The sequence below is a fragment of the Molothrus aeneus genome, chromosome 2, assembly GCF_037042795.1.
Source record: "Molothrus aeneus isolate 106 chromosome 2, BPBGC_Maene_1.0, whole genome shotgun sequence".
Lineage (NCBI taxonomy): Eukaryota > Metazoa > Chordata > Aves > Passeriformes > Icteridae > Molothrus > Molothrus aeneus.
The window spans coordinates 46530505-46553988 of record NC_089647.1 but is presented as its reverse complement, the minus strand read 5'-3'; the positions used below and the strand labels follow the sequence as shown (position 1 = coordinate 46553988).

The following is a 23484-nucleotide window of genomic DNA, read 5'->3' as shown; positions in this document are numbered from 1 at the left end:
TTGTTTTGGAGATGTTTCTGGCAGCAAATGTATTTCAGTAGATGAACTGTTGGATATCTGAAGGTTTGACACGTCTATCCTCTAAATACCCATTCTTGCTTTTTTTCCTCAAAAATGGCCAATCCACTACTTTTGTTTCTATTCTTTCTCATTCCCCGGATGCTGTCCTCCCCCATGGTTTCTGTGGCAACAGTTTCAGAATGTATTCATCCAAGAGGTGTTCATTTTCTCAGCTACTATACTTTTGAAATATACAATTCGAGATGACAGGTATCTCATAAAATGGTTTTATGTGATATAAAACCATTTTCAGGGTATTTCAGGTTGCAGTAGAGTTCATTTATAATACTTTCTAAAGTCATATTCTTTATGTTTCAGCTGAAGGAAAATTTACTATTCCATTAACTTAGTTGCTAAAGAGCAATTACTTCTGAAGATCATAGAAATTGTAATGATTTAATGTTATAGATATTAAAACACTTTACAGTGAATAAATGTATTTATGATCAAGACTTTGTGTGCATTGACATTGCTCTTAATGCATCTTGATCTACTAGATTTTTCCTATGTATGAAAAAAGACAGGGTGGCAGATATCTTGGCTAGCTTTGTGCTTCTTTAGTGCAGGTATCAACATCTTGAACAAGTCATCCAGATTTCTTCTTACAATCTGCAGACAAACAACATGGTTAAGCTCTTTCTTAAGTAGGTCCCTCAGTTACCTGGTATGACTACTCTGCACATCAGCTTTATTTTCCCACATGTCTGAGGCTGGCACACTGTGGTCCCTTCTAGCCAGACCCTATTCTGTGGTCAGATATTGGAATAGGTTGCCCAGGGAGGCGGTGGAGTCGGTATCCCTGGATGTGTTTTAAGAGCCTCTCGCCCGGGCGTTGGGCGATGTGGTTTAGGGGTCACAGTGCTGGGTGGGCGGTTGGACTGAAGATCTGAGGGATCTCTTCCAACCTTGACGATTCAATGTCTCCGTACAAACTCTGGCGCCGCTGACGGATCTGCCGGCTCCGTCCGTGCCTCCCGCGGCGGCCGAGCCCGGCCGGCCCTGGCGGGGCGGGGCGGAGGGGCGGGCGGGAGCCGGGCGCTGACCCGGCGGGAGGCGGGGCCGCGCCGGGCGGGATCGCTGGGAGCCGGCGGGCGCGGGGAGGCGGCGGGAGGGAGCGGGGCTGCGCGGCGGCGGAGGGAGCGGCGCGCCCGGCCGCGGGGGCCCCGCGCCGGCGGGGGCGGGGGGCTGCCCCCGCCGCCTGCCTCCACTGCCTCCACTGCTTCCCTTCCTCCCTTCCCTTCCCCTCCTGCTCCCGCCCGGCCCGGCTCCGCTCGGCTCGGCGCTGTGATTGGGCGGAAGATGGCGCTGGGCGGATGGAAATCCTAATGACAGTCTCCAAAATCGCCTCCATCTGTACCATGGTGAGCGCGGGGCTGGGGCTGTGCCGGCTGCCCGGGCTGGGGGTGCCGGGCCGGGCTGCGGGGGAGGCCGGGCGGAGGCGCGGGGCGGGAGCGCTGCCGTGGGAGGCGGCCGGGAGCGGAGCGGGGTTAATCGGCTTTGGGAGACTCAGCCTGGTTGCGGGCGCCGAGCGGGTCGAAGCCAGGTCCCGGCTGCGGACGGGGCTGGAGCGCGGGGAGACCGAGCGCAGCCTTCCCAAAGTGTCTCGAGAGCGGGGGCAGCGCCCCGGGGCATCGCCGCCGCTCCGGGGCTGCCCATTGCAGGCGTGTGGGGGTTACAGTCGGGCTTCTGGAAGCGCCCTCCTTTTCCCGGCACACTCCGTAGCGTCCCTGCTCTCCCTCCGAGTGCTGCGCTCCTGAGCTGGGGCTGGAATCGCCCATCCGCGGGCGGTGCTCCCCGGGCTACCCGGACACGTGCGGGCATCCCAGCCCGGCCGTGTGATCTGCCTGGTGCGCATCGACCCAGGTCCCGATTGGAGGCTTCTCCCTGGGATTGCTTTCTCATTACTCTCTCTCTCGTGGTGAATTAGAGCCATAAGCAGAAGCACAGATGTGATAAAGCTCTCTTGGGTTGTTTTAAAGAGGGGTTGGGAGCTCAGTACATTTGCTGATGAAGGAGTGATGAATTTAAGGAAGGAAATATCCCTTAGTCAGTAGAAGTTAGTGCTTGTAATGGAAGAGATGTGCTGATGGTTCATAGCAGAAGTTCTTACATTTGTGCTCTCTTCTACCTATTCCATGGCCATGTGAAAGTTCTTGTTACCAAATATGTTTCCACGGGGGAAGGGAAAAGATGAATAAGGGGAAGAACATGCTCTGTCATCTACTCTGTTAATTTGCTCCCATTATTATGTCTCATCAAACAGTGGGAAATGCTTACGTTTCATATTATTGGAAACTGATTTATGGTTTTCATAAATTGTGCTGCAAAGAGGCTTGAATGTCTCAAACAGATATTTTAGAGGTGGCCTGTGAGACTTTTGAGTGAATATCTGTAGGCCCATAGGATGGGATTGCTCAGGTAGTGTTTAGTCACTGGAATAATGGGGGTTTTTTGACATGGGAGATGGCATATTTTAGTTTGGAATTGGAAGAGTCTGACTTCTTGAATTTATCAGCTGTATATTTATCAGGTGTCATACTGACGTCTTGATGTGGCCAGATTGGTAGGACATGTACCATGTGCTTCAGGAGTTTCCATTCTCTGAAGGCAGGTTTTAGGTTGTTGAGGAATCAGTGTGATTGTTCCCTGAGCTGGGGAGATCTTTTATTGCAATTCTAGCTGACATCTTTTCACCCAGAGCTGGCTGCTGGCCTTTGTGTCAGCATAAATTCAGTGCTGGCCTCTTGATTTGGGTCAAGTGTGAGACCTCACTGCTCTGCTTCTGGACTGCATACAAACAATAGCTCTGGACAGGCAGATAGTTTAAGGTTATTCTGTGTGTATGTTTATTAGAAATTATGTTATGTCACTCAGATTTAGGTCAATCCTGAAAGAAAATTTTCAACCAAAGATCTTCTTATTACTGACCGAAGTGTCTGTATCCATAAAGCTGAAATTCTGATGGCAATTAAATACTATCTGTCCAATCACTGTCATGTGCACTGAGGTGGATGAACTCCAGGCATAAGATTTTTGCTGGGCCTTTTTGATCCATAAGCTTTAATAATACTGTGATATGGGACACCTAGCATAGGATACCATCTGTAAAAACTTTTCAGCAGTTAATATAAGACTGTGCTTAAAAGTATATCCGCAAAGATAGTGTGAAGGAGCACGTGGTATTTACTGTGGTGTTGTTTAGAACCATGTGGTTGAGGCGAGGCAGATCTTTTTGACTCTAACAAGATCAAATACTTACGTTTAAGCATATGTTTTACAAAATTGAAGAGGATTATAATTGCTGAGTAATACTAATTTTTTTTCTGGCAGTGCTTCTTTGTGTCAACACACTTTGATAAAGTGCCAGACAAGTACCTAAGAATTCTTACAAGTTTTTCTTGCCTTTTCCCATGCCTGTTACAAGAACTCTCAGACTGTTCTGTGTCTTCTTGTGAAGAAAAAAGTTCTTGTTAGTACAAAACCAGTAACAGGCAATTTTTGTCAAGAGACAGTTTGTGCCTACACAAACCTAGCGTGCATATACACTTACAGTCTGTAACAGAGCAGTCTAGAACTGTATTGAAGAAACTCTTCCATTGCAGTTCTGCTTTTCATTACTTCTTTTTTTTAATCCAAATTCAAGTTTAGCTTCTGCTGACCCATTTGTATTTTATGTGTCTTACCACTGTTGTTCAAGCCCCGTATATTATAAAGTAGTATATTATGTTTTATAGTATGGACAGGTTGTGTGAAGAGTGATAACCAGTATGTTTAGTTTATCTGTGGTACCTTTTGGGGATGATCTTCCAAGAGGACATCCTGTCTGTGTTGTTTGCTACCTTTGTATATGCTGCATTAGTTCATTGATCAAACACCTCAGTGTTCCTCCCAATGTTAACAGAGCTCTTTCTACAGTAATGTGTCCTAGTGTTGTATTGCCTTTCAGCTTCCTTAAAATTCTTTGCTGTATATCACCATTCACATGCTTCCTTGTGCTGTAGTAAGTCTTAATTACAAGGCTGGAGATTCTGGAAAAGCTCTGAAAACACCTCTGCCCTTGAGTGCTTTAGCCACTGTTCTTGTTGCAAAATGGATGAGGTTAAAATTGTGGGGTCTGCTTTTTTAAATCATTTTTAAAGTCTTTGCAGTAAAAGTAGAACTTGGTCTTTACCCTCATCCATGAGTAAAACTGCAGTCAAAGCCTTACTTGACTGAACTGTATGGGATTTTTATGCATGGCTGAGGAGGGATAAAGTAACCTAGGCTAACTCCAATGAAGATGTGCCCCATGCTATACTCACAGATTGCATCTAGTACTTCTGCTTCTGTTGTCTAGAATCCAGGAAACGCTTGCTAGCAGTTAAAAGGCATCAGGTCTTTGAGTAGCTGAAGCAGAGAGAAGATAGAAATTACATTTGTAGCTGACAAGCTATGAAAAGCCTCTAAGATGTCAGTTTCAGACATACACAAGGAACTTGAAATGGCAGTAGTACTTGTTTTCAGTGCTTCTTCTACAAAGTGGTTGAAGATGTTGGCACAACCTGAAAAAGTGTGATAATATTTTAAAACTATGCTAATCTAGAAGCTGTAACATTAGACATCAAAATCTTCTTCATGTTTTGGGTGTTTGTGTCTGTAGTCTCTGTATTCCCTTCTCTGTCTGCCATCTCAGCATCTTGCATGCAGGGTCTGTCACTGAATGTCTTCAGTGATTGTTTCAGCCCCCCAGCACTGACATCAAATAACATAGTTGGTGGTTAGGTGTTGATTGTGTGATGTAACAGTGTGTTCTGCGGGAGAACCTCTGCTTATCTTACAATGCAAATTTTTGTTCTGTTTTTGAGATGATTAAGACGTGTGGAGTCACTCTGAATGGCTGGCTATTGTCCTTTTCCTGCCTGTCTCCCCTCGAGGGGCACTGTCACCAGCACACTTATGTACATTTCAGTCACATTTCACAAGGGTGAAGATGTTTCAGAGGTACTAGAGTTGAAACAAGCATGTGTGAGAAAAGCATCTTTAGAGGAAACAGACCCTGGAAGTTCCCAGCTGAGGGAAGGCTGTAGTTCACCTACCTTGAGTATCATAGCAGAGAGGCTTTATAAAAACTCCCAGATGCAGGAACATTTTCTAGCTAACTGTGAGAGAGGTGTGCATTTATGGGCTTTCTTACTGCTTCAGGAATTGTTTGGTTACAGTAGGGTTTCAAACCTGATTGTGAAATCTGCACTTAATGTAAATTGATGTTTGCCAGAGTCTGCAGCCAGCCAGCAATGGCTATGATGTACTCAGTCCTGTCCCTCTAATTGCGCTGTCTCCTCTAGAGCACAGATTATAATACTTAAACATTATTTGATGATCAAGTTAACAGATTCCCCGGGAAAGTATACAGAGGGCCCATGCTGGAAGAAAGGGGAATTGAATTACAGCAAGGAAAAAAAAGTTATGGGAAAACAGCTTCAAAATGGGAGGTGATGGGAAAAAAAAACAAAACAAAAACCAGCAGAGAAGGAAAGGACTAAAGTAACACAGAGGAAACCACAGTATTATGGGGTTCCTTTATCCAGCTGGCTGGCTTGCTCGTATAGCACAGTTGGCAAGAAGGAACATGTGCTGTGTCTCAGCCACTGCATTTCACTCTGGCACCATGACCTGGATCTGCCGTGCTCTGGGGACCGGAGTGTTCAGACACGTGTCTGCTGTGGTGGCTCTGCTGCAAGCCCAGGAGTTTTTGGAAAAGTATTTGTAAGGCAGTTGGGGTAGGAGCTTGCACCGCAGTGAGGAAATCCACTCGTCTGTTGGAGTTCTTATCAGGAGACACTTAGGCACACAAAAACATGACACTAAGATTCAAGCATTTGTCATCATCATTTTTCTAGCTGTAACATGCTACAATAAAAGATGAATATTTATATTTGGTCTTTTTAATACCGGGTTTGTGGCACTGTTTAGTATAATAATTAATTTAGACAAATTTGTTTTCAATTTTCATCAAAATAGGAATTTGACTCTAATATAAAACAATTGTCAAATATGAAACGCAAAGAAAAAATTCTCAGTTACCTAGTTGTAAAGCAGTATTTAGACCAGCACAGGGAATTATTTAGTTGACATATTACTTACTTGGGTGATTTATGCAAGTGTTCCATTTTCTTTTTACTTACACACGTGTGTATATTCATCTTGCATGTTCTAAGCACAAGGAAAAATGAAATATGAATTTGGACTCTGGTCTTGGCAGCAGAATTTTTAGCTATGTCAATGGGAACAACTGATCCTGTTACTAGACAAGGCTTGAATATTTAGATCGGTCAGTTATGTAGTCTTTGTATTTACTTTTTACATTCCTAATGCAACTAATTTGCATTAAAACTTCTGGGAATGATTCTGTAAAAATGTGGCAAAAGGGGCTTTTCTATTCAAATTTCTTGAGGGGAAGAGGTGTATAAAAGCCCTGTGTAAGGGCTAACTTTTGTTTTCGTGGCTTAGGAATATTGTCAAAGTAAAATGCTTTTAACAAATGGTTTGTTTCAGTAAGATCTATCTGATCTTTCAGTTGAGGAAAAAAAGAATCTAGATATTTTCTGTAGTGTAAAATCAGAAGGTTATATTAACGTAAGTTAATTTCCACCAGAATAGGAAAACATTTTTTACCATCTTTTATAAACTCAAATTCTTTTTATGATTCCATGAAAATGGGAAGTTATAAAAGCAATATATTTGTTTTCTGAAAGTGGAATTATGTAAGTAATAAAAGCATGTGAAACACACCACAGGATGCAGTTTATAAAAAACAACTATTGAGCAAATGTGTTTTCCCCACTCACCCTGCATTTGGGTAGTTAGGTGAATCTAATTTTTCTGAAATATTAACTTGTCTTTGACTTCAGTACTCAAAAGGATACACCATCATACGTTTCTCATGTGCAACCAAGTGCTGCTATATGTAGTTGCCTGAAGGAAAATACATTGTGAATGTTCAGTGGGGCTCCAATAGATGGGTTTAGTAGACATACCAAATGTGAAGAGAAATTAATTTTGTGCTTTGGTATAATTTTCCTTACCCAGGCAGAAGTGTTTTTACTTCATACTCAGAAAATCTTTTGTCTTAGCTGCACATGATAAGAGTATATAGGACTATGTCTTAGATTGATTAATAAAATAACACTATTTGGAAGTATTTAAAAAGCATTAACTGAAACTGTCCAAATATTTAATGTATTAATAATGCATATTCTTTTGCAAAGAAATGAACAACAAGGATTATTGAATCCCATTCATATTTCACTGCTACTTCTTGGCTAGAAACAGTATCAAAAGAATTGTGTTTCAGTTTTGGTTGCCACTGAAGCAACAAATATAAACTGATTTAAGATAGCTGTTCTCTTTGCTCTTAGTCCTGATTCATGTGAATACACAGAAATGTATGCATTCACATATTCTGATTAAATGTAACTGGAAGAGTAGAATTCTGCATTTCTTCTTTAGCAGAGAATTCCTGTCACAGTGCATTGGGCTGTGAAATTCTGTATATCTTCACTAGTTGCATAGACAAGGAAGAATCTTTCTAATCAGAAAAAAAAAGTGAGAGCACTAATGAGTGCTTCTGTAGTGAGATTTATTTTTGCAAATTATAAATAATTCCATGAATTTTACATTTGTTCAGGAACATTGCAATTCCTGATTACTGGGTTTTCCTTTTACTTGTAATGCCCTTTTGTCACTAGAAAGAGTGATAGTTCTGTGTTGTGTGGCGGTATGGTTCATTCACCTATAACTAAGGTCATGTTTAAAAAATTTATCTTAGATATACCTGTGCAACATGGTTTATTTATTTGAGTCACCTTTAATCAGTGTTGTTCTTGCTTCTTGAGTGGGGTGGAGAGCATTGCAGGGAAGGATCTAGCATGGTGCATGTGTGAAGGGAGAAATGGATCTTCAGGGTGCTGGTGACAAATGTAAGTTTTCAGAAAAGAAAATTGTTTTAAAGGTGAAATTCTGATTTTACTCAGAAAATGTACAGCTTAGTTAAAGTGGAGGTTAAAGGTGTTAAACAACTGAAAAGGTGACCCACCAAGCTATCAAGTGATCTTTATTCTAGAAAGGGATAGATCAGACCCCCCTATCCAAGGCCAATAAGGTGTGTAAGCTTCCAAGCACCTTAGGCTGGTTATGAATCAAGGCTTTGTAAGGGAAATTCTGCCTGCTAGGTTGGATGCTAATGACGAGGTAGGACACTTGAAAACTGCCATTGTTTGCCTGCTTGCTGACATGTTTTGAGACAGTATTTTTAATGTAGGGTGGCATCCCAATTTACCACACTTTGGTTTGCATTTTGGGAGCGGTCTTAGAGTTCACAAATTAGATGACTTTTGGAGGAAACTACATCAGACAACACAGATCAGCTGCAGCTGGTGTTCAGTCACAAAACCAGCCTGTAACTAATCTGGCAAGAATGCTCTGAAGCCCAAGGTGTGTATGTCAGATCCTAAGCACCAACTGATTTGTTTTACAGATTGGCTCCAGTTATCTTATCCCTGTGTCAGCTGTTGGTGTGTCTCAGAAGGACTAGTTCAACATGAAACACCACAACAGTGTGGCCTCTGAGGCTGTGAGAAATGGCAGTAATAAATGGCGTTTAATGATACTGTTTCAGCAAGTGAAAAACTAAACAAACAAAACAACGCATCTGCATTTGTCTGTGCTTTTTGTTTTTCTGCCCTTTTCCATGAAATGTATGGCATCAGTGAGCTTTTTAGTTTATTTTAGAAATTTGGGATGATGTATATTTGTAAAACATGAAAATCAGGAAAATGCAACCATACACATTTCAAAGATAATACACATTCCTATTTCACTGTTTTTCCTGGGCTTTAATTCCACTAAACTGAAATAAAACCCTCATCTAGTTAGTGTTAAATATGTTGATTTATACAAAACTCAAGGTCTTGGAAAAAAAAAAGTTCAGAAACTTAATTAAGGGACTTCTGTGGCAAACACAGATTCTTATCCCTTCATTAAGAAATTAGCATTTAAAGCAAATGTTATAAATCCAATAGTACAGCTTTTTTCTTTCCTTTGATGGAGGAGATAAAGCAATATATGTTCAACTGATTTGAACATGATTAAATAAAGGTTACATTACTTGTCATTTTGAAGGATGAAATCTGTAGTAGTTCAGTTTTACACCTAACTTTCATTAGGTTTGTGAAGGTTTTTGTGTAACTATTGATAATTTTAAGTAACAAATAAAAAGCAAATCTTGATTTCATATTTTGTTCTTGTAAACACAACTTAGTTGCAGAGCTTTCCACATTTAAAGCTGTTTTTCATCTACCATAAGAAATGAGTGTTTTCTCTGCCTGTAGTATTGTGTCTGTGCTGGAAGGGGGTCAATGTAAGGCAGTGCTTGGTTGTGCAGCTGTACAGCTTTTACACTGATGCTATGCAAAAAGTGGTAAATCCCAGAACTACAGCAATATTGTCATCATCTTGAACTTCTGAACTTCTGGCTTCTCATTTCTAGATAATGACCATGTGTGCTTCCCCTCAGAAGAACAAGGGAAATTGGAGGTGGATGTGCTGTCCAAACTTGATGATGTTCCTTTCTGTCCCCTGTGTACTACCAAAGCCAGGTTGCAGTGTGGAGACTGAACACCTGTTGTATCTGTTATTAAGTGAGCCCCTCAAAAAAGAGTTTTATTGGGGGATTTTCCCTGGGGATCCCAGTTAGGTGGCAGAGGAATAAATTCTCTACTCCACAGCATACAGCACAGCCTGAAATTTCCCAAGTCTGGTTCCCAAGTCCAGTAACTCCAACTTGGCTGATAAAAAGAGAGGCACCCCAACTTCTGCCCTAAACCTCCTCATGTCCAAGAGATGATACAGTACCATAATAGTTGGTGCTGCTGCAGTGCTCCCCCCCTGCATCTGTTTTTGCATAATGGAATAGTCAGCTGGGACTGATGATGTGGACTGTAATCATGACTGGGAAACACTTTGAAGCAAGGGATAATTAGGTTTTAAAATAGCTTTTATGGGTCAGTTGTGAACACGCATTTTAGTGTACTCTTGCTGTGTTTCTGCTCTTTGCAACCAGTACACTGTGCACAGTATCAATGATTACTTTGGAGGGAGAGATAGCATCCTTTATGACAGACAAAAAGGGAGCTGTAAAGGGTAATCTGAGTAGCTCGGGGAGTTTTACACTGTTGTAAAACATCCGTGCTGGTTTGTAATAACATTCATAAACAACTGCATTTAAACATAGATGATGCCATGCTTTGAAGTCATGTGAAAGTCTGAGCCTTGAATGAAGCTTCTTTGAGTAATCAGAAAACCGTGACAGTCTGGTGCTATCTCAGCATGTCTTTCTTATTGCCAAGTCGGATCTTTATTGTGCTGCAAAACTAAATACAGTGTTCAGGTCTGCACAAACACAAACATCAATGTCTATAGCATAATATTTACCTTTCAAAGATGGAGTTAAGTAGCTACTCCACCCTAGCTTTGAAAAGAGAAAATTTCCTTAAACCTGCTCTTAAATTTATTTTTAAAGAGGTAGAGATTTTAACAATAGTGTAAAAGTCCCCCACAGTTCCTTCTTTTTCATAGTTTATTTTTAATACTCACCTTGCTGGAGCTTGTGGGTGCATTTAAATAAGGCTGCAAAACTTAATATTCGGAGTCTCAAAGTGCTTTAATCTTAAATGAAGGTTTATACCCCTTTTCCGCACCACTATAATCTCCATTTGAAAACACCTTCTCAAGTAATAAGCCCTGCAGCTAAATCCTCAGGAAAGGAGAGGCTTTATCAAACTGGGTAATTGGAGGGGATGTGACTGATGACAGCAGCTAGGGCTGTGCTATGAATGGAGCAGAACTGTGTTGTGTCAAGCGTGGAATTTTCCTGGCTTTTGCCATATTCTGGTTAAAGCTGTTACTCCTCATGGGCCTTTGAGCACATGCTTCCAGTTTCAGAACTGCTAAGGTAGTTTGTGTAAAGTTCTGCAGTACCATGCCACATCATAATTTCATTTTAATGATATACATTTTAACACAGTTCTAATATTCATTCTGTTTTGCTTCTCCCTGCCTGTAATTAATCTGTGCAATCCTGTGTGCTGTTTTTGGTGCAGTCCATGATTTTGATGTCATTTAGTTGTTGTAATATGCCATGTAATGGCTATTTGCTATATCTTTGGTGTAAAAAATGAACTAGTTGGGATGGAGTTGCACCCGGTTTTAAGGTTCTTTGCTGTGTATTATGCTCTGTTTTAGCTGCACTTAGACCTGCTGGAATAGTCATGCTCATGTATTAGTCTCACTGGGGACATATATAAACAGATATAAATATATAGATACCAGTTTTGTTGAGTGCAAAAAGTTGCATACATTTCCATTTCTTTAAAAGCAATCAGTGTAAGAGCTTATCCAAAGCTACGTTTTTTTTTCTCTGAATTTTCCAGCCTACAAGTTTTTCTGTCTCTAAATAAAAAAATAAAACAATGCTTTTCTTTGAAACACAGTGTTTACTGCACCAGTTCAGTCAACAGGCACAGAGTAACCAAAGTCACATTCTCTGACTTCTTTTTGAGGATCAGACCAAACAGATTTTCTGGGCAAAGGCTGCAGCATTTGTAATGCACACCAGCACTAGCTATACTGCATTTTCTTTTAGCTTTACAAAGTTCAAGGCATTTAGCAAAGCACTTTGAACAACTTATATTTCCAGTGTAAGTGAAGCAGACCAGTCTCTTTGCTTCCTGTGAACAATCTGCATCTCTTAACTTTTTCTGGAATGTGCTTTATAGTATGAAAATTATGAAATGATGCTTGTTAGAAGGAGCTGACCAGTTGGCCTTGTATGACCTGCTTTGTATCCTGTATTAGTGCAAGTGTTACTAAAGTAATTTGACTCTGGAAATAATAAGTAAAGAACATTGAAACAGTGTAATTGCATGAAAATACATAAAAAGTGTATAACTTTGAGATGCTTTAGAATATCACATATTTGGAAACATCTCTAAGGTAATTTTTAGTTGTAATCAGGTGTTTTCGCAGAGCTTTTTAATGGATGGTTAGTTGGTTTTGTTTATCCTCGCTGAAAAACTTTTTTCTTCAACTGCTTTCACTGTTGCCACACTGATATTTTGCTGCTTTTGATTTTTTCCTAGGGCGCCAATGCCTCAGCTTTGGAGAAAGAGATTGGTCCGGAACAATTTCCAGTCAATGAGCACTACTTTGGTTTGGTTAATGTGAGTCTCGGACTAGAACTTACTGCTTTGGAAGGACAGGGATGGGTTGGTTAAACAAGACTGGGATGAGTCAATACTTAAAATTCTGAAAGATATAATCACTGAATATTCATATTATTGAAATGTGTTTCAGTATTTTGTGTATTTGTTGAAATATGCTACTGAATTGTTGAAATGGGCTCTCTATTGAATACTTTTGTTTTATTAGTTGTAGGGTAATTTTTACATCACTTTCATGTTATTAAAATGTGTAAGTCTTAAAGAAGGCTTTTTAATATGTAGCTTATTGTTCATAAGATGCCAATAAAGTAAAATAACTACATTAAAAGAAAAAAAAATCTTGTGAAAGACTATGATGCTATGAAGTATTTATATCTGCTATTTATATTAAGATTAAAAAAAAATACAGCCCAAAGAGGAAAGCAGAAAAAATATATTGGATTGCTTGAATCAATAATTATTTTTAAGGAATGATTTAAACTTCAATTTCTGATATAACTGATGAAAAGTGTATCTTGTCAGAAATTGAATTACACTGATGTGAAATATTAAATTAACTGGGCTTCAAAAACGGCATAGTTAAAACAGCTTGATTTAACCAGAGCTATTGTCTTGCTTTTCTTAATGGAACTGATTATTTAAATGTTGTCCTGGTACTGTAACGTGTCTCTACCTCCAGGTGCTTAGCACTGACCTGGTTTGAGAGTCTGCAGTCTGAGCATGCACTGTGGAGTCAGTAAACACTGACAAGCTGACTTCCATGCATCTCAAAACACCATCTCTTAAATTCAAGTGATTTCTTTCCTTTCTCATGAAAGCTGAAACCCCCTCCAAATGCCACATTACTTCTCTCGAAGAGGAAATGCAGCAGTTTCACTGTTAATGCCTGTCAGTTCTGCAGCTGAGCTGAGCCTTTCCATTTTTCCAGTGACAGGATTTCTCAAATCTATTTCGCTGTTGACAGATAAACTGTTTTCCTAATTTCTTGTCTAAGTCCAGAGAGGATTTAAGACTTAACAGTGAAATTGTATTGTACACCTAATCTTAAAGTTTTACATAGTTTGTACCCTTAGGAGAAGGTTCAGTAAAGGACAACCTTTCTAATATGTCATGACGATCAACAAATTCTGGCTTTTTGTACTCAGGGGGGAGTAGAAATTTGAGTGGGTATCTGTCATTGCACTCATTTAGGAGGCAGGCAGCTACAATATATCAGAGTGCTTTTAATTTTCTACTACAGGAATGTTGCTTATTTTAGCTTCAAACAATAAAATTTTATGGGCTAAAATTCTTTGAATTGTAACAAATAATAAAATGGGATCTCCTTACATTTATGGCATGCTGGTGCTGGTTTTCAGGTACAGTGGTTGGCAAAGGAAATTCAGTGATGTTGATGCCTGAATGGTTTTCAGGTCTGTTCTGCAGGTTGTGTTTACTAGCACAGCACATACACACCATAAATGTGTAATAAACTTGCAGCATGTAGATCTGCCAGGAAAAGTGAAATTAACTACCTATGGCCAGTGACTAGAAAGAATGACAGAGATAATGAAAAGAAATACTAGATAATTAGATAATAAATTAGTACTATTAGATTGAGAATTGATAGAAATCACAGTTTTTGCCTTCATTGATTTCTCTAATTTATTTGTAGCAATTACAGGAAGTGAATCTCCTAGAGGCTTATTAACATTTACTGCTAAGTTTTTCTAATTTGTTTATTGATTTTGTTTGTCCTAACTTTCTCCAGAGTAATGGGTAAAAGGGAAATTATGTGGAAGTCAGTAGATTTCTTCTCATTATGTGATAGGTGGCCATTTGAGCTGTCTGGAATACAGAAGAGCATTTTAGATAAAGATGACAATCCTGAAATAGAGATCTGTCAATTTATCCAGTGGTAACATAAAAGAGGAGGAGGCAAAAGCACTGTCTTACCTCTGTTCCAGCTTTGTGGTAGAGTCTAGGGATTGTTCAGAGGATGTGCTGAAAGAGCAGTTTGAGAGGTAAAAGACCTAAGAAAGGGCAATTATGGGAAACATATGGAAGACCAGATGGTTTATGGGAATAGAAAATTCAGCTTATACTTGAAGGGACATTATCATTCGCTAAATCAGCAGGAAATATCTAAGATATGTAGTAAGATGAAAGCTTTAGGAGTGTGATGTCCCATGCATCTGGATAACCAGGAGCATCAAGGCTGCTTATCACTCTTCTTTCCCTCTTCAGTGCAGTAATGCAGACTGTTCAAATCTATGTGCTTCACAAATTATATCAATCATTTTATCCAGTGAGGATGAAATAAGATTTTTAATCTCAGAGAGCTGCTCTGGAAACTCTTCAGCAGTTTACCAGATTCCTAGAGCAGAAGGTTTGGTTATTCAGTCTCTTGCAGTGGATCCATGTGTTTTGGAGAAATCCTGTTCACTGGAATGGATCATTGCAAGAATGAAAAGTTGTTAGAGCTGCCAGTGCATCAGAGCTGGGAGGAACCCCAGAGCTGCTCAGTGTTCCAAACAGATCTAAGTTCTTGTAAATCTCTTTGTTAAATGGAGTTCAACAGCCACATTTCTTCCCAGTTGTACGTGCATCAGAAGAGTAAGCTCTAAGACTGTAAGTGTTCATGGGTGTACAGTGTTTTTGTTGCACAGTGGTTTTGTTTTGCCTATTGTCTCGTTTTTCCACGTAGGTTGGGGTGTTGTAACTTTGCTTTCAGAATTTAAATGAGAACAAGAAAAGGGGTATGTGTGTGAAACATAGTGAATGCAGTATTTTAGAGAAAGGAAACAAGAAGAGCAGAATGAAAAAAATGTGGGGTTTTTTTACGTCTCTTAGTCATGCACAGCATAAGATGGTCGCAAGAAGGTCTTTTTTGCATTTTCTACTGCTGTTCTGAGGCAGGCTGGACAAGCATGAAGTCCCACAGTGCAGTGCTTGCACTCCCAGGTGTTGTGGCTCTGGGGCAGTGCTGGCTGGGGGGAGGAAGAGGAGGAGGAAGGTGTCTCTTGGCAGCCCAGCCCAGTGCTGAGGGTCCAGGATTAGAAAGCAGAGTGTGAGTGGGTGGTGGGAGCATGGGGAGGCTGGAGCCAGGTGTTGGGTGTTTCTCTAAAGATGGGAACTGAAGTAACACTGGTGGTAAGAGCAGCATTTGTTCATTTAGCAAATTGAGTAGTTGTGTAGTCTAGAAACCTCCCAACCATTTTTCACTTGTTGTTCGGTACCGGTACAGCCTTTTAATTTTTTTTCATGATTGGAAGCATTTATTTTAAAAATATTTTGAGTTTTGAAGTGATAAAGACTGATGCTTTAGAGATAAAACAAATGTGAACTAATTAAATTTTCTTCAGGGTTTGCTTTCAAACATTCTCCTGTTGCCTGCTGTGTTTCTGAATCTGGTTGGAGAAGGCCTTTTATGAACTTAATCTGGTTGCTTTCATTTCATACAGGCATGTAGGTTAACATACATTCATATTAAATTAATCTGAATTTTGCTCTGTGTTCTGAGGTCTTCATATTTTGTCTGTCTCTCACCACATGGTTGCCATTCTAATTAATTTATCATCAGACTGCTCCTTTTTAAAATTGGAATCTTATGAAAATTCTAATTTGCTTGCTTTTCATCTTTTAACACTTGCTGTAGAAATTTTAGCAGTTTTCCAGTTTGATTAAATTTTAAGAACTTTCTTAGCACTTTAATGACTTTAATGTAGCTCTCTTTTTCTAGCTGTTTCTAATTATAAACTCCTAAACAGCTTACAAAATTAAATGTTTTGACTGAAGCTACTGTGTGATTTCATCAGCTTCCTTTAAGGTAAAAAGCCCCAGTTTGTCTCTTAAGTTCATTGACTTATTTGCAGATTTGGACCACAAAGAAGCTAATAAAAGCATTTTCCTAGCTTAAATCAAGAAAAATAATGGATGTTAAATTCATCACTTTTTAATATGGATACCTTAATGGCATCTTAATATTTTTTTAAATATGCTTCTTACTTATTCCTTGTCTTGGTTGTTTAGAAAGTAGTTCTTTGTATTTCATTTGTTTAAAATAGAGGAAAGTAATTAATTTTTAGGTTTTGTAATTAAATTGCATGGTCCTCTTGTTTGTCTTAACTGTGAGAGAGCAAAAAGTAGTTACTTCCCTGTTATTCCTAAGATGTGGAAGCTTTTAGTTCTTTTTCTCTATTGAAGGAACATGCTCTTAAAATATCTCTGAAGGCAGTCTTTGCTATGTAATTCTCCCCATCACAACGATAAACTCTCAGAATTTGCTACCTAGATGTGCTGCTGTCTCTGTATAACATAAATCTGAATGTTATTTCCACATTTTGCAGAATGTGTGCAATAGGTGCATGCTTCAATTTGTATGTTGTGTGACTGCAGCTGAAGGGTTGGATTACTTGCTGAGGGCCTTGTAAAGATTTTTCCCACACTTTCAGTGTTGGATAATAGGTTCCACTGGAGGAGGGCAGCTTAACATTAGGATGGCTTTATCCACTGATGGTTCACCACGCCTTCAGAGGAGCGGTGGGGATGTTTGCAGTGCTGCGGTGAGCTGCAGACAACAGTGTCAGTGACCTCAGGTGCCTAAAGGAGTCTGAGGAAGGGAACATCTGGAGTGTCCCACCTGGGGTGACCTGGTACAAAGTGGGTTATGGACACTTTTCTTGCTGATCCTGCTTTCCTCTTTCAGTCTAGTGGCCTGTCTCCTTCAAAGTGTGCACATCCCAGTTGTGTTCTCTTTTCCCTGCAATCTTGATTTCAAGCTACCAACTGCCATAGCTCTGAATCCTAAGCAGGCCATGTCACATTGGCATTCAGGAGTTTCCTTAAACAAACCTTGTCGCCCTGGAACAAGAACTGAAAATATAGGAGCTGGTTAAAGTAGTTATTTCAGACTTTGATGGCAGCTATTAAGATTTGGAGAATCTAATTCCTGAAGTGTGTGAGGCACTCTCCATTTTCAGCTGAATTTCTTTGCAGTACAAGGTCATGCTGTGCATGTTCATTGCTGTTGTGACTGATGTGTGGCAGACAGATATTTTTACCTGAGCTTATTTTGGGAGTTGTGACATTGGGGGTACTTTTTGAACATTTTGACCCAAATACATAGAAAATATTACCAATAAGTTAAATTTTAGGTGAGACAAAATTAAATAGTATTGTTCAAATTAGCCTAGGTGTTTCATGCACTTACATACAGGGTACTTGGTAATCCTTTGTGCAACATCAGTATGTTTTCTACCTTAAAGTCAGGAAGAAATGACTTGCAGAAAGGTGACCTCTGCTTATGCACTCTCTTACAGCTTGGAATTATTTTTGTCTCTCTACAGTAATGCAATGCAATGCAAACTCACAGATCTCTCTCTTATTTTGTAGTTTGGGAACACGTGCTACTGCAATTCAGTTCTCCAGGCACTTTATTTTTGTCGACCATTTCGAGACAAAGTCTTAGCCTACAAGAGTCAGCCAAGAAAAAAAGAGAATCTCCTTACATGCTTAGCTGATCTCTTCCACAGTATAGCCACCCAGAAGAAAAAAGTTGGAGTAATACCTCCCAAGAAATTTATAACAAGATTACGAAAAGAAAATGGTAACTTTTTTTTTCTTTATCTTGTGTAACAATTATAGCAATTATGATTTGATTCTGAAGCTGGCACAGTGTATGCCAGCTAAATGCCTATGTATTTGTGCTCTGTAGAGTGCCTATATAGAAAGTGCTCTTGGTGCTGTAGTATAAACAAGAGGTGGCCCCAGGGTAAGGGTGTAACCCTGGAGCAGTTTTGAGAGGGAATCCTTGTTTCTGTCTCTTCAAATAGAGCTAAAGTCTATTGTCATATTGTCACTATCTGCTTATGAAATTGCTTGCTAGTTTTGTTTCTCTGGAAGTTTAATATTTGTAATCAAAATTCACTGTAAAACCTTTGTTCTTTGTTTTTAAAAAAAAATTTTTTGAATGGATGAATCGGTCTCCCAAATTGAGCCTATAGAAAGATTTGCCCATAAGAATCTAGATTAAAGCCCCCCACCTTTTTAAATTGACCTAGAATTTATGCAATATGTAACTTGACCTTCTTTTAAAACCACTAAGTAGTTTTGGCAAATTGTTTTTTGAATGTCATCGTTATCCTAAATTTCAAGAAATTTCTAGGGATTTTTCGCATTTCTTGTTTCTTATCTGCAGGGCTAATTACGTCAGAATGTTCTAGAAAATTATTTGATGTTAAAATATAAATGAAGTCTTGTAATCTACTACTCAATTTGGATACATTTTTGTAAAAATGCAACATTTTTTCCTTAAGGAGTAATTACTATATTTAAATAAAGAGTATGAGATACCATACTTAATGCTGCCGCAATAGATGTGTTCATACTGTTGCAGTCTATTCCAAGACCATGAATACAGATTGAAAAAGCATTTAAATGATGACTATCTCTGTAGTAAAAACAAGAGATAAAATATTATGATGACATTCCTAGTTTGACATGGTTCTTCCAGCAAATGCACTCCATGAGCTGTAATGATGGTGTTAAAAAAAAGCTCTTGGGTACTGTACAATAACTTGCCTGTGCAGAGCAGAAAACTCATTCCCTTCTTTGGCACGTATCCTGGGGTAAGTTTGCTTGTGTTTGATACATTTACAGAAGCAGTTCATTATAACAAATGCAGAGAATCATTCCAATGGAAAGCAGAAAGCAAACCACAGGGGCCATTGAGTTCATTACAGAAAGTGTTCTTTGTAGTGTGTAATTATGTCATGCCACTAAAATTCTACGCAGAGCAAGGCAATTGGAAAACCTACTGTAGAGAGATCAGATGTAGAAGTTCAACCCTTGTATTTTTGGGCCTCTTTTAATGATGATACTCTCACCTTTTGTACAAATAAATAGATACATTCAGGCTGCAGTTTCATGGGTATCATATATGCTATTAAGTGCTTATTGTAAGGGTTTATACTTTTGAGCCTTAAAGAAGAGTTAGTTTAGGAACCAGGTAGGTGTGCAACACCAGTCTAGAGTCTCTTCAGTCAGTATCCAGCTATATCAGGGTGATAACTGAGGAGACAGTCTTAATGTATTCCAGACTCCAAAGCTGCTGCTCCATCTTTATTTGCAATGTCTGAATACAGCATGGATATTTTGTACATCTCTGAACTGGAGAGGAGCTTTTCACTAGGGCGTGTAGTGACAGGACGAGGGGAAATGGCTTTAAACTGCAAGAGGCCAGGTTTAGGTGAGAGATTAGGAAGAAATTATCAACACTGATAATGGTGAGGCATTGGAGTAGGTTGCCCAGAGAAGCTGTGGGTGCCCCATCCCTGGAAGTGTTCACGGCCAGGTTGGATGGGGCTCTGAGCAACCTGGTCTTGTTGGAAGGTATGCTTGTCCAGAGCAGGGGAGCTGGAACTCAATAATCTTTAAGATCCCTTCTAACCCAAGCAATTCTGTGTTTCTCAATTAATGATCTTAAAGTTTATTTGCTTGGGAAGCAGCTGCTGGCTTGAAGACAGCTGGAGGTGTACTGTTACATTTGCATAAAGTTATTATAATTGTAAAATGAGCAATCTGTAGCTTTCACTTTGCTCTAGTTAATGCTTATTACTGACTGGGCACAAAGCCCTGACCTGTGGTATTACACTGTGAAGAACCTCTGAAGTCTTTTACCTCAAGAGACTTGCAGCTCTTGCCCTGCCTTGATTTACTTGATTAAGTAAAGACCTTGCAATTGGCTAGATTGAACTCACTTGTCTCAAAAATAGTGTAGTAGTTCATTAAATAAACTACATGGTTCCTACTCTTGCCTGGCCTATTGCACTACTTAACCTCTCCAAATGACCTAGATTAGCCTCAAGGTTTCCCTACTTAGCTAATAACCTTAGACCTTTTTTTTCTATTTGAAGTTTATTCCTGGATGCCATCAGGTGAATGACTGTAAAGCTTCCCTACAGTGCCTGTTAGCATTTCAAAATCTGAATTTCACTGAGTATCTTTTTCATTCATCTATCCACTCCTGTACACTGAAGGCCTGTCTCTTAGAACATTCTTGGACTGCCAGCAAAGTGAAATAATTGAACATTAAAAGATTTGCATGAGACAAGCTGGGGATATAGAATGCTTTTTAAATAGGCAGGTAAATTTCCTCTTAGCAATTCCTGGTCAGAGAGAAAAGAAGTGACTATTACTGAATCTGTGTTATCCAAGACATTGACCTAAGCTTGGCAGTGATAGCATAGCCCCTTGTAGGAGATCCAGTGGCATCTGGAGGCTGGGCAGAATGACCTGTACCAGTTCTGGCAGCACCCCACATTCACCTGTGTTTAGGCCATTGAATTGTGCCCTGGTTTTCTTGCAATATGGTTCAGTTTTCAGGTAATTCCAATCAGCTGAGTGATTTCTGTCAGTGCAAGCTGACTTGCTGTCCCCTCTTCCCACCCCCTATTTTTTTGGCTTAGTTTATCAAGTAGGCATTTTGGGTTGGTGTCGTATTGCCGTGAATGATTCAAGATGGGAAAGAAAGGACTGGTTTTGAAATCTCACTCTCTTAAAAACCTTTCTGTAGCACAGCACTAACTGATCAGTTGGTAAGCCTTGTGTTTTATCTCACAGAACTGTTTGATAACTACATGCAGCAGGATGCACACGAGTTCCTGAACTACCTTTTGAACACCATCGCGGACATCTTGCAAGAGGAGAGGAAGCAGGAGAAGCAGAATGGGCGCCTGCCCAATGGCAACGTGGACAGTGAGAGCAACAGCCCCCCAGACCCCACCTGGGTGCACGAGATCTTCCAGGGAACGTTAACTAATGAAACCAGGTGTCTTACCTGTGAAACTGTAAGTTCTCATGGGCTTTGTAAACACCAACGCTGCCACGTTCAGAGCTGCGTGCTTCACGGTTCATTTCTCCCAGCAGACCAGGATATTAATTTCTTTCTTCAGTGATCTTTATAGTTGTGTCTTTTCTTTGTTAGTAAGAACATTCCAGCAGCTGATGCATGAATTGTAGGAAGAGACATTTGATCAATATTAGGAAAATGCCCAGTTGGATTTTTTGCCAGTGTGATCATAATCACCTTCAAAATTTAGATCAGAAAATTCTAAAGTGGTGTATTCTTAAACAGAGTAAACTCTGTGATTTAAGGGTATGAGGTTCTTCTCAAATTTAATGTCTAAATAACTTAGTGTTGTGCTTACTGATACATCTCATAATTAAGTATTATGAATCAGTTTCCATGGATTCCTAGTTTTTAAATTTAAAGCTGTTGAAATTAAGATACTAATGGTTGGCTTTTGGCACTTTGGTAGTAGACTAGGATTCTCAAAAAACATACCTTCATGTTCAGAGAAAAGTAATCCTTCCCTAAATGTCTGTCCACATGAATTCTTCTAATACTACACCCTGAGAAATAAACTTTTTCTCTGAGTATGCTATACTAAAATATTTTTGAGAAGTTCTACAATAAGAGAAAGAATGTATTTCATAAAAACTTAAAATTGGATTTTACCAGCTTGAGAAAGAGTAAAAGCAGCACAATTTTAAAATTACAGTAATTCTGTCATGGTCTATTCCTTAGAGATTGTAAAAAGTTAAATGGCTGTGGTTTTTGTATAACTTCACACCAATTTTCTTTAACTTAATTAGATAATGCAGATATGTCAGCATGACATTGGAAAGCAAGAATTAATCAAATCTGTATATTTCTCATGTAATTTTCTCAGTCTTCTGGAAATACCCATCTCTTTTATTTCAAAGAAAGGAGCTTCATAATGTCATGTATAATGTAACTGCAGACTATGAGTAATTTAGGTGTTTCTTCCACGTTACCATATTTTTTCTAGATTTCCTCTCCCTAATAAGTATTTCTTGGCAACTGTCAATTGTTTCTCTTCTACTTCTTGAGCTGTTCTTTTTTTTTTTTTCCCTTGAAACATGAGTTTAGCCTGGATCTTTTGACACAACTGGCATCATTACCTTTCCTCACTGTGGCATTATGAATTACTGCTGTCAGGATTTTGATCTAGGCATCATCCTTAATGCAATTTTAAAACACTGATATGCTCTTTGCCAGCATATTTTATTAGTTATCAGGTCTGTCACAATTTTGAGAATTCTACTAACACTGCTTAGTTGTTTTTTTCTATTAGCTGTAGCTAATAGAAATATTCAGCTATTGCTGAACAATATAATAATCAAAGTAATCTGGAAACTATTTTATCAGTTTCTGTTGTTTTTGTATGTCAGCTTGTGTCTAAAACACAATGACCTGGAAATGAGCACTTAGAAGCACATTTGGAGACATTAAATGGGCAATATTACTGTGAATAGTGTCTTATTTTTAAAAATACTGAGTATATATGATTGTTTTGATGCTTATTAGGAGCTGTTGGCATTTAGATTCTTTCTGTGTTTAGAAATATAAGCTAAAATGTTAGGAGGACTTGGAAATAGCTCATGTACAAGATTACAAGCAGTAGTGGATGAATTTCTGCTTCTTAATGACAAGACAATAGCCCTAGTGCATTTTTAATTTAAATTGTAAATTTATTGCGTATTTAAATATAAAGCATAACATATATCTTTGCTGAAAGTGACAGTCATTATCTTCTAATGGGACAAACCTCCTCAATGTTCCTAAAATGAGCAAAATTTTATTCTGATTTTGGTTGTCCTGGTTGTGGAAAAGAGCATCCTGCCAGATGCACTGTTTCATTAGCCCATCTTAAAAACTGAACTATCTGAAGATGCATCCTCAGTTTAAGTATGGACAGTGGAGTATAAGGAACGTAGATGTGATTCTTTAATAAAGATTTGTGTTGTGAATCAAGCCAATTTATTAAATGAATATGTTACAAAAGGATTGTAAGTTGTTTTTACATGTTTTTAATGGGGTTTCTCTGTATAATGCTTTCGCCCTTCCTTGATAGAGGCAGAATCATGAAGTGAATGTAAATTTTAGGGCTAATTTATAGCAACTATCTAGAAGTTAATTGGTTTTATGGATTTCTCTCATAGTTTAAGGGTGGATAACAGTAAACCAGAAAGTATTATAATTGGCTCCATTAAATTTCAAAGAGCTAAATGTGGCCAGTACTTCTACAGAGAAATATAGGAAATTGTCAAAACCACCATATCAGTCTCCAGATGATGGTCTTGCTTTTGGGTTCAAATGACT

General features: G+C 39.1%; 1 protein-coding gene across 1 annotated transcript in view; it reads left to right on the top strand.

Moving 5' to 3' along the window:
* Window positions 1-1295: 1295 nt before the first annotated feature.
* Window positions 1296-23484, top strand: part of USP12 (ubiquitin specific peptidase 12) — a 32695-nt gene continuing 10506 nt past the window's right edge. The window contains exons 1-4 of the mRNA XM_066544856.1: window positions 1296-1421; window positions 12237-12317; window positions 17691-17904; window positions 20919-21145. Coding sequence (XP_066400953.1) covers window positions 1374-1421; window positions 12237-12317; window positions 17691-17904; window positions 20919-21145 — 570 coding nt within the window. The 5' untranslated portion in view covers window positions 1296-1373. The remainder of the gene's footprint in view (window positions 1422-12236; window positions 12318-17690; window positions 17905-20918; window positions 21146-23484) is intronic.